Consider the following 12,639-nt stretch of genomic DNA (forward strand, 5'->3'; position numbering starts at 1 on the left):
AGCGAGAAAAGAGAGAAATCTTGTGTGTCTCTCAGGAATGCCCTCTATATTAAATCTATAATAGAGTCGACTGCCATTGGCTATATCTAAAACACGCTCATTTTCCTGCGAACCTCAATATCCATGGGAAAACACTTTTCTCCCAATGGAGAAATCCAGCTTTAAATAGGAAAAATAATCTAAAGTTTTAGTTTAAATCAATTCACAGCTTAGCATGGAAAAATGTTAATAATTGATTAAAACACTTAAACAAATTGGCAAAATATGCATTCTTTTTACCATAACATGTTCAGAAATTTTACTTTTCAGCTTTTTCCCATTATTCTCAGTGGCAAATCTCATTACTGTAATACAGTATTATTTTAGTATCATTGAGATACTGTTTTAATTAATATTTTGAATAAGTTTTTAATTTTATATTTTCCATTTTCATTTTGTTGTGTTTTTGTCATTTTTAGTAGTTATATATGTCTATTTAGTTTATTATTCATTTTTTATTTCAGTTTCATTTTTAGTTATTTTAGTACATCAAGGTAAACTAAATTAAAATGAGAAATGTTTTTTTTATTTAACATTTTTTATTTCAGTTAAATTTTATTTTATAACAATTTTTTTTAATGCTTTTTATTTTCAGTTTTAGTTTTAGTTCCCTAACTATAATAAACCTGCTGTAATACTGTTTTGGGGGAAAATAAAGATTTTTCTTTTATTAGAATACATATTAATTATTCTGCGAAGACACACTTCAATGATGCATATTTTACAATTCAAATAATATATCTTTTACAGTAATGAGAATGAGGTTTTATCATGGGGTAATGAAAATTGGGGGTATTATTTGACATTAATTGACAATAATGAAAACATTCTAAATAATATTAGCTTTAAAATGGGCTTTTTTTTTTTTTACGCAAAATATAATTTCTTATTTTTCAATTTTGGGGTAAAATATTAGCCGGTCTGACAGAATTTTTGAAATTCACCCATGTATTAAATTTAAAAGTCCGTATGTTCAAGAAGAATAATACTTAAGTTAATAAGTAAACAAACATTTTTAAATGTCACATCACAGCATCAACTAGAAACTAAACACAATAATGACATAAAATAGGGCAAAATTAGCTGTGAAGGCACAACAAATTAGTCATGCATTGGGGTTTCTGTGTTCTGTGATTTCATTGGCCCGCTGATGAACCAATGAAATGAAAAAGAGCTTCCACGCTCCTGCTCTGCCTTTCCAGTCACGTCTCAGCGTGGCATCTGGAGCGTTGTGGCAGGGTCAATGTCAGCGAAACGGCTCGAAACTCAACGCAAGCAATCAGTTTACCAGAGAGATGCTAACTCAGTGATGAGAAGAGAGGGGGCGCATCAAACTACGGCTAATTAGCCACTAGCATGTTTTCTTTAATAATGCAACCTTAAAAAAAAAACAGGAGGACCACACACACACTCATGTTCACACTACAGTGGGGTTCACGCTCATTCAAGTCTCGTTGGGCCCCAAAGCTCCACAGCACCAGCAGAAGGAGTCCTGGCAACTTACGAACAATGGTAATGAATAGAGTGCGAGCATTTTGTTTGTGCAAATATTCTGAATTCGTGACGAGGGAGTTGTCAAACAACAACCATCACGCTTGTGGCTGTATGTCAGGCACAGTATTCACTCAGGGGTGGACTGTCAGCAAAAGGCCCCGTCTCATTACACAGAAGCTGTGCGCTGGTTGGCTCCATGCATCCACCGCTGGGGCCAGTGTGGGTTCCTGTGGGACCGGCATCTGCATACTGACAGCTGGCCCTGAGCTCCAGGGAGTGTGTGACGTCTACGATCCCTGGGGCTCGGTACTGTACGGCTGCATATGCAGACAATACACAGACACAGACCTCCCTTGAGCTCTATGAAATAGCTACATTTTACAAGAAAAAAGTTCTTTACGTTCATATATCTATTTATGTATCAATTATCTAAGAAGCGTTTGTAAAATTCTATGAAAAAGTTCTAAAATATTAGCTAAAACTGTTACAATAGATAAAAAAATGTATGATTAAAGTTTTATAGGAAAATGTAAAAAAAAAAAACACTATAATATATAGAAAATATAAATAATGTCCAAAGTTGTAAAAATTTTTTTACATAAAAGACATATAAAATATATTATCTTAAGATCTCAAAAGATCTTATGATTGATTTTATTTTAAAATAGCGATGATGTCATCATGTGAAGGTTGACTTACATGGTTTGTAGCCTGTACATATTTATAATACATAAATAGCAAAAAAGTTATACAAATGAAAAACATTATAATATAGTTACATAAATATAAATAATTTCTGAAGGTTTTTTAGTACTTAAAATTTTACCCAGAGAAATATAAAAACTTCTTATCTTAAGATCTAAAAAACGTTTTTATTTTTATTTTTTATTTTATAAAATAGCAACATCACCGTTTGACGTGTTGACTTACATGGTCTGTAGCCTGTACAGATATTATATATATATAGTAAAAAAAGTAAATAAACATTCTAATATAGTTATGTATTAATTTTAAAAGTTTATTTAGTGTTTAAAAATTAATACATAACAGACATATAAAAACATCACCTCAAGATCTCAAAAAAAACAAAAGGTTATTACGAATAATTTATTTTAAAATGGTGATTTCATCGTGTGAAGCCTGTTTGTAGTTATGTTATGGAAATAAATGTTATTTCGTTATAAATACCCGTTTGGCACCGGCTGCTTTATATTTAAAACTATTTAAAACTAAAAATTTAAAATTATGAGCATTATTCATAGCTGCGGTCGTCTATTGAGTATTTGAAAAACAAAATGACTTTTTACTTTGCGATAACGCTGTTGTCAGGTTCGCGTCAGTTTTCTAAATTGGCGTGAGTTCAGCATATCGAAATCTGAGTCACATGCAAAATGTGACAATTAATTTGTAAGCTTGAGCAAAGGAGTATATCCAGGCATGTCCAAATCAATACTGCAGTATTTCCGCCCTTTGAAACAACCCCATGCGAGGTACACTTGCCTGCTTGGCATCACTGAAGACCAACCGTCTCTAAAGGCTACATGTAGGCCTATCATGACATGCCTAGAACGGATCTGTCCTCCATCAGCCTCATTTCTTCAGACGACCTTTGTGTGTACATACAGGCCCATCCACCACAGTGAGACAAGGTAAGCACAGGCAACAAACAATGGTTATGTTCGAAATCGAATGCTAGCGTACTGCATACTGTTAAGTGTTGGTTTATTAACAGTATGCAGTATACGTTTTACAATACGTTTTAAACATTAGTATGCTATATTGCTTTGTTGGTGTTACATATTTCATACTAAATTGTATGAGTTGGCCTAGTACGGCAGCATGCTATTGAAAACTCAGAATTTCAGTGTGTCTAGATATAGCCTAGGCCATATCACATTAAATGAACATTTTCATTTACAAATTGAATGTGGTTTATTCAAATGTTATTATGATTCAATGCATTACTGGCCACTTCTTATGTAATTGTTTGTGAAATTTAAAGGCACAATATGTTCACCACTAGAGGGCGCGTATTCAAAATAAACAAATAGACAAAGGCGTAATTTGATGACGCCGTGACTGAGTGTGGAATCATGGGAGTTGTCGTCTTCATCCCCAAAGCCGATGCAATCCGACGGGACTCGGGCAGAAATCATGTTCATGGATGAGCTAATGCTTTATTAACGTAGTAGAATAAAGCAGGGTGAGGCTGAAAGCCGTCGAAGCGAAACGAGGCCGCTGAACGAGCGCGACACACAAGGCTCGAAAGCAGCGGAGCTTTTATTATGCCACAGTCGACCGCTTCCGCTCCTTCCGGTCGTGCGTATGTGGGGAAAACAAAGCAGCGCTGTTTTATCATAGATACATTTGAAAGTTCTGTTATAATGCTATGTTAGAATGCGGTCGTCACCGGTCTATTAAAACACACAACATATTAAAGCGTCTTTGGTGTTTCCATGTTTTCTACAAAACAAAACCAGAAATCGAGGGGTTATGACGTCATTGGCAGGCGACACAATGACACTATGGACACGGTCCGTGTGCCTAGTTAAAATTGCTTATTTCTCTGGATTTAAACATTCTTCGAAACATTTGGGATAGTATAAGTACACAAGTCAGCAAATTGTATAACTCTGTTCTAGTGGTTTTTGGATATTTTAATAAAAAAATCTTACATATTGTGCCTTTAATAGTAATTTCTGAGTGAAAATTGTTTCTACACCATTTTTTCACTGTACACTTTGTTTCCCCTTGCCTTTACTATTGATAATTTTTTGTAGTAACATTTAAGGAACTCTAGGTTTACTTAATTTATTCATGAAAGTAATGGTATTCCATGCGATGCACTTTGGGTTCTAAGTTGTAAAGCATATTATTTTTGCTTTGTTTCTCATGGTTGGCCTTCAGTAGAGGAGTGATGTTTAGTTAGTTAAGCTCATATTAAGCTACAATATTATTCAGCAAGCACACAGTGTAGTTGCCCAGGTTCTCGTAATGCTAGAAATGAAACGGGTCCATCAGAAGTTCATCTACTTTATTAACATAGAAAGAGTCAGCAGAGAGTTGTTCTTCAGAACCCACTGCCCTCGCCGTGATCCGCACCTTGTGCCAGCGTCACCCTAGATAGAGACATTCTTTCTCTCACCCTTTTTTTATACGCCCACAGTACGCCCACAGTTTTCATTTTGCATTCATTTCATTGCCTGGAGTCATGAATTTTTCATCACTGGGTTCATGATGAATAAAAGATGAAAAAGGGAAGGACGTAGAGAGCTGGAGTAACTGTATTTTTGTGTATCATAACTATGTGAGTCCACAAAAGGCACTGATAAAAATCTGTCACCACGCTGTATCCCTCTCTGGAGTGATAAAGTACATCAGAGTATGTTCTGTACAAAAGTGACTCACCATAACTGAGACTAATGGGAAGTTGTTGATAAAATTAGTTTAAGAGGGAAGTGACTGCATTGGTGGGGATTACTTTACAGACAGAATGGTGAAAAACTCATTGCACTTTGGTTTCATGGGATAAAAACTAACGTGGAAATGAGTGTTACATTAGTGTACAATACAATGTCCCCCATGTAGATAAAAATAGCTATATATTTAAGATGGCTAATGTAGTTCTAGAGAGTGTGTCTCATACTGATGGCAGAAAACTTTCAATCCTATTTCTGCTCTGAAAAAAGTGTTTTAGGCAGCAGAAAAAATAACACAAAAATAACTTAAATTACTTTCCTTAAAAATGCATTAGCCTATATAGATTTTTGACTTAACTCTTTACTTTAATAATGTACCAATTTTAAACAATACATTTACAAATACAAATAAATGTAAAAAGTTCCTCAACACTGTTATCACAAACAGTTCAGGAGAAGGAATCCAAGAAAGCATCTCAACAGCAGGAGTGTTTCAACCGAAACTACTCATTTTGTACCAGTTTATCATCCACTGAAGTAATTTGTAAACATTTTACTTTGCACACCTTGACTCTCAAACCTGACTGCGTTTCTCAGACTCTGCCAGAAAAAGCCTTCTGCCGCTGGGTTCCTGGGCCACTCCAGCACACTATGTGCACACAGGCAGCGCCGCAAGTTTAGGATTCTCGACTGCCGAAGAACGGGTTCCAACAAGACCAGCACCATCACATCCACGCCCTCTTCCAGCAGCCTTTGTTGTGCTAGGAAAGCTGCCATCATGAAAATCCCACTGTGAACAAATCCCTCCGTCAGCACAAATATCGTCTTCCTACTCTGGTTTACACTCTTGTTCAGGTTATCCATGATCGGTATACCAGGAGTCCAATCTCTTTCCGCCAGACAGAGTGGACGAACTCGTCTTCCTCTATCTTCCAGTTCAAAACACAAGTGGTTCAGTACCCATTCTGCCACCATCGGATCATTGGTGTCATACATTACAAAGGCATCATAAGTGCAGTCATTCGTCTTCAAGTAATAACTTCTTATTTTGGCTCTCCAGAAACTATAAATGTATGATATGTCCCAGTAGAACACATGTATCATGATCGTTGTAGACATCATGACAGTGATGATGGATGAGGTGAGTACATATAGGATTTGAGCAATACTGTTGTTGATGCAGGCGTTTTTAAAGTCCAGACTGACCATTGGATGTCCCCTTTTGGATTCCGGAAGGTCACACAAAACGTCCGTTGCTAGATGAGGAAGGACTGTCTCACTTTTCTCTAACCAGAGAATGAAGTCCAGAAGGTCACAGGTGCAGTGGATAGGGTTTCTATGCAGGTTTAGTATGCGTAGGTAGTGATCGCTACCTGTCTGGAAGGATGCGTCGCTGATGTGCTGCAAGCGGTTGAAAGCAAGACTGAGGATCAGCAGGCTTTTGACATCTTTGAGAAAGCTGTGATGCAACTTGAAGATCAGATTATGGCTCAAGTCTAAGACCTTCAACGAACTTGTATATTTTGATAGTTTTCTAGTGGCTTTACTGAGTTTGTTCTTACTTAGATCCAGAGTCTCTAACTGGGGTAAATATTTGAGCTGTTCCCACTCAAAATCTGCAAGTGTGTTCCTGCTCATGCTAAGATATTTTATTGTCTTTGGAAAAAAGCTGAATATATCATCTGGTATTTCATTAAGCTTGTTAAGTGATATATCAAGGTGAGTTAGGTTTAAGAGAGACTTAAAAAGACCTTTGAATCCACGGTCCTTCTTCCACATTATATCCAGTCGATTGGCTTGAAACTGCAGTTCCTTCAGCGAGTCGCTCTTCAGAGTCTTGTTGGTTAGCGAATTAATCTCATTCCAACTGAGATTGAGCACTTTGAGGAACTGAAGGTTTTCCAGAAACGTCAGACTGTTCCTGACACCCGCCACCTCAAAGTAATGTTTGTTGTGACTTAAATCCAAAACTTCTAATTCTTTCAGTTCATTTAAAGCAGAATCCAAACACATGTAGACTCTGTTGTGAGACAAATCTAGGTACTTTAGCTTGGGAAAGTGAGTAAACTCTGTACCATTGAAATAGGAAGCAATGAAGTTGGAGGAAAGATTGAGGCAAGTTATGTTCTCTGCTCCTGTGAAGAAATTTGGATTGATATGGTAAATGTTGTTCCTGCTGAGGTCCAAAACTGGTCCTGTTGCCAGACATTCGGCTTTGGTAAATGGAGGATAATGGCGGAACTGTTCATTTGTGTGAATGTAGGGGCCTTCACGGCGGTCTCCTTCATTGTCATCAGAAAGAACATCACTTCTGCACTCCTGTCTCCAAATAGGACTTGTGAATGTTAGTCTGTTGTCAATCAATGAAATCAAAGAGAGGTTGTGAAAGTTCTTGAACACTGATAGATTGACATGTTGGAGAAAGTTGACTCCCAAGTTTAGAACGGATAGGTTTCTCAAACCAAAGAGAGGTTGGAGATCTTCCTCACAAAGATTATGGAAAATATAGCCTTCTAGGTGAAGTGTTTGTAGTGATTCCAAACTAGCAAAACCTTTCGAGAGTTTCAATCTTGGGTAAAATGTTTGAGACGGATTATTGTATGAGAAATCTACAACTTCCAATTGCGGTAGGACACTGAAGAATTGTCCTCTTTCAAATTCACTTATCAATGAGTTGAAGGAAAGATACAAATACTTTAACATAGTAAGGTTCCGGAACCATGATGTGTTGATCGTTTGTAAAGAATTTCCAGACAGTCGTAGGTCTTGTAGTTTGGATAGTTCACTAAAAGCATTTGGATGAATCTGTAGAGCGTTATTATTTGTCTGACAGGTAGTGCATGGGAATGGAGCGGTGAAACAAAAAGGGCAGTTTCCAGATAAATCAAGAACTCTCAGGTTTGTTAGGCTGTTCAGGTCAGAGGCATGAACACAGTCAATCCTATTTAGGAGAAGTGAAAGTTTGCGGAGGGATCTGGGTAAAGCAGATGGTATTTTTTTTAGTCCATTTTTGGACAGTTCTAGCTCAGTTAGATTTAATTGTTGAAATGTTTCATTGTGAATTGTCAGTTCTATATTGACATTATGATAGCAGTTCCTGTTTAATGACAAAACTTTGAGTTTCTTTGTTCCAGCAAAATCTGATGGTCCAATTGTCTTGATACGGTTGGAATTGAGGCTCAGCCTTTGCAGTCCAGGAGGGAGGTCTCTTGGAAATGCTGTAATCATATTATCATCGAGTAGCAAATTCTTCAGTTTAGCCAATTTTGAAAAAATCCCATGATCTTTTTCAAGGCATTTTTCAATCTGATTCTTTCTGAGGTTTATGCATGTAACATTAGTCAGATTCCAGAAGGCATCCTTTGGGAGGTATCTTATTTTATTATCTGCAAAGTCTAGTTCAGTTGTATTCCAGATCAGGTTTTTCGGAATTTGTTTCAAAGATCTTCCCGAACAGTCCAAGGCGACGGAGCTGTTGGACAGTGTCACATCACATGGAAGCTTTCGCCAAGCCCAGTTGAGGCCTTGAGATGAGTGGAGAGTACATATCAAAATAAACACAAGTATCATTTTCTTAAGATTGTGGGGACTCCTGTGAATAAGAGAATGTATTATTAGATACTTTCTGAAGTTGTCCAAATTGGGTATTCAAGGTATGTCCAGATAAAATCCAGCCATTGTAAATATAACAAGAATGGTTTGCACGACATGGATGTAACCTGGCAGCCAAGCAGGGCCGGTGAAAGGGGGTGATAATTATAGGTCCCCCTCTGCCCAGGGGGCCCACTAAATCCAGTAGTTATGCTATTTATTCCCCTACTTATATGAATAATTTTAGTAGGCCTATTACAAAGTCAGCTTGTATGCCTGAGAGTTTAATGAAAACCTAAAAAAAAAGCAATTTAGTTTAAAATGCTTTCCAAATATTTTCTCTCTTCCCTCCATAATAATGCTTTAGTCTGATGGTTATTAATTATTTCTGCTCAGTCTGCTACAAAAAGGAGAGGGATCCAATAAAATTGCAGGTCCCACCCCAGCTAGTGAACAGAACCAATCAGAGTTGAGGCTGCTCCGAGAACAGTTGAAGTTAGAAGTAAAGTTACAGTGGAAGTGAGACTGACTGAGTACCAGTAATGTCATGAAAAGGAGAGGGAGGCCAGGAGAACTGCACTGAGAGTTTTGAAAGAAGTATCAAGTCAAGTCACCTTTATTTATATAGTGCTTTATACAATAAAGATTGTGTCAAAGCAGCTTTACAGTGTTAAACAGGAAAAACGTGTGCTGATATAATGCAAGAGGACAGTAGAAACCAGTCAAAGTCAGTTTATTGTTGATTCAACATCATTATATTTATGCTCACCAAGGCTGCATTTATTTGATGAAAAACAGCAAAAACAGAAATATTGTGAAACATTTTTATAGTTTAAAATAACTTTTTACTATTTTGATATATATTTTAAATGTATTTATTCCTGTGATGCAATGCTGAATGTTCAGCAGTGTTTCCAGTGTCACATGATCCTTCAGAAATCATTCTAATATGCTGATTTGCTGCTCAAAAACATTTATAATTATTATCAATATTTAAAACAGTTTACTGCTTAATATTTTATGGAAATCTTGGATTCTTTGATAACTAGAAAGATCTAAAGAACAGCATTTATTTGAAATAGAAATCTTTTGCATCATTATAAATGTCTTCACTCTTTATTGTCACTTTTGATAAATTTATTGTGCCTTACTGGAAAAAAAATGTATTTAATTAAAACAAACTGACTGATCCCAAACTTTTGAACGGTTGTGTAGTTGTATAACAGATCAGAAACATGTTCTCATGAGATTCACGACATATCCATGAAAATGTAAAAACTGACATAGCAGTCAAGTCTTTAAAGCAGCATTACGTTGTCTGGCGCTCTAGCGGTTAATAAACAGAACTGCACACATCCCGCGGAAGAACATTCCAACCGGAGCTACTTCTCTAAGTTTATGTCTATGGCGATTCACGCAGGTATGTGTTACTCCGCAGCGGTGACGACCCGACCAGGCTACAATAGTCCAAATATAAGTACTTATTATAAGTGTACCGTAGTGATTCGGAATAAGACAAAAACGCTGTTTGGAAGATGAATTCGTGATGTACTCGCTCATTATATACATTTAGCAAATTTTGAACACAGAAAAAGTTATATAGTGCTGCTTTAAATATAGATCTGTTGTTGAACTTGAAATTAAGCAATTGCAACTTCTATTTTAGGGAACATAGGCAATCATAGCTTTGACTAGTATGATTAAAACTGACATTTGTTCTTTTGTTTAGTGTATTGTCACTTTTGATAAATTGATTGTGCCTTACTGGAAAAAATGTATTTAATTAAAACAAACTGACTGATCCCAAACTTTTGAACGGTTGTGTAATTGTATAACAGATCAGAAAGTGTACTTACCAGAGCAGTCAGTTGAAGAGAAAGGCTATCTTTTTCAAGAGGTTAAGCAATATGTGTCATATGGATTCTTTTTTTAACCGACTGTTGTTTCCCCTTTCAAGCTTCAGAATGCTTCCTTATTTCCCTTCAGATTAAACAAAATTGATGCATGAATTTAATCTGTGTGCCGTAAAGGGATAGTTCACCCAAAAAAATGACAATTCTACTGACCTTCATCATTTACATTGTTGTTTTGGACCCCACTGACTTTCATTGTATGGGCAAAAACAATGAGACATCTTTCATATCTTCCATGGAAAGAATTTTACTTGGATATGGCTGTTTTTTGAATGGAGAAAGACACTTTTTATAGTAAGATGGTGAAGCTTCATCATTGTGTTTATTATCTTCAACGATATTATATGTTACAACAACTTGCAGAAAATGTTTACAAAGGAAAAATAGGCAGCCATATTGTGCGACTGAACCAAACCAAAATATAAAATTAAGAATAGTAAACACTCAACTCAATATCAATCCTTTCTCAATCTTCTAATCCTACTTGATCCAATACATCAGATCTACCATCTTCAGTTGAAACAGTAACATTGTGACCATTGCCGGCAGATCTAAACAATAACCTGATCTGCAAACACTCAGGAGTCTGTTTGTCCTGTTTGCACAGCTCTCCAGCAATGGCTAAAATCCCCGCTAATCAGCACTACAGACACCATGAGGCCACAAGGCCAGACTGGCACTCATCGCTTGCGGAGCCGAGAGTGCATTAGTATGCCATGGAGAAACACGGCGACTGTGAGTGGACACTCCAGCAATTAGATGCATAGCACTTTGTGTGAACCCGCAGAGGTGCCAGTGCTCATATTCTGCTCAGCACCTGGGGGCAGCTTTCATGCATTGCTTTCCAACCGCTGCTACGTGTTACACATACAGATCAGCCCATTATTAATTTTAAATGTGTTGTATCCATGCCACAGTCAGTTTGGTATTTCTGATCAGTAGGGATGAGGTATGGAGATGAACAAGGCACGGTTCATTATCTAGGCGTGTTTTACTCTGTAATTTGTTGTTTGACGTGCATTGTGTCAGTGCTGGTGTTTAGCTGTTATTTTTATGTGTGGTGGACCTCTTAAGTTTGAGATCAAAGTGTTTGGACTTTGTTTTCTAGAAACTCTTTCTGATTGCACAAGACTGTGTAAGAGAAGCGCTCATGCCTGGCCTGAGACATAATCAAACCTCATGAGATGTGCTGCTGCTACTACTTCCTTCAACATATGAGCAAATCCTTACACTTAACAATGTTAGTAAGGAGTCACAATAAATACAATCTTGACAATGATTTCCAGGTCGCATCCTGCACTTTTTTCACCTTTTCCACCCTTCATGATCCTGTGGGGTATCTGAGCCTGAGGGGGTGTTGAATTCTGCCGGGGGGGCGTAATGTTTGAGCTGTGAGGATGAGCTTCAAGCTCTTGAGGAATAATGGACTGCAATTCAATAGTATTGGTGCTTTGATTAGAACTTTGCTTTTATATTGTGTGTGATTGGGTTTCCAGATAGCATATGATGATGAATAAAATTGATTGATGACTGGTGCTGACTATTATTTATAATGATTCGTTTCTCTTGTTTTTAAACTTGAGTGTTCATTTAGATTTTCATTATGGTATGGATGGGAGAATCTCACAAAATGTCTGGGTCATATTTCAACCTAAAATCAAAAGAAAAAGTAAGTTATCTTTTATAAAATTATATTTTGTTTAGTGAAAATTAAGCCTATTTTAGTACCATTAGTAATTTTTTTTTAATTGGGACATTATTTTAATAACATTTAATCACATTTCTCCTCAGTTAATTTCTGCATTACTGCAATGCAAATATATGAATAATTTAAATAATTAAAAATAACATATACATTTATTTTATACACACACACACACACACACACACACACACAAATAGAAAACCCCAAATCTTTTACTGTTGGCTTTCAAATGAATTGCAGCCTTTCCAACAAAACCCCTGCTGTATCTGAAACTGCAGTTACAATTTGGATGCAATTTAGTATCACAGTGCTGCCACTCATTCACCCTTTATTGTTTTCCTCAGGCACGGCTGCAGACGTATGATCTCACCACCTCTGTGCTGTGCTCCCCCACTGATGTACCTGAGGGTGGCTTCCCAAACAGCATCCCAATGGTGATGAGAGGAAATTGCACTTTCTATGAGAAAGTCAGATTGGA

At 36.8% G+C, this 12,639-nt stretch overlaps 1 protein-coding gene across 1 annotated transcript; it reads right to left on the bottom strand.

Moving 5' to 3' along the window:
* Positions 1-5,477: 5,477 nt before the first annotated feature.
* On the bottom strand, positions 5,478-8,522 carry LOC107658565 (toll-like receptor 8). Its single transcript, XM_016447153.1, has one exon. It carries the CDS (start codon positions 8,520-8,522, stop codon positions 5,478-5,480), a length of 3,045 nt encoding a protein of 1,014 aa, XP_016302639.1.
* Between the last annotated feature and the right edge of the window lie 4,117 nt (positions 8,523-12,639).

This window comes from Sinocyclocheilus anshuiensis, unplaced genomic scaffold (assembly GCF_001515605.1).
Source record: "Sinocyclocheilus anshuiensis isolate Anshui unplaced genomic scaffold, SAMN03320099.WGS_v1.1 scaffold343, whole genome shotgun sequence".
NCBI classification, from domain to species: Eukaryota; Metazoa; Chordata; class Actinopteri; order Cypriniformes; family Cyprinidae; genus Sinocyclocheilus; species Sinocyclocheilus anshuiensis.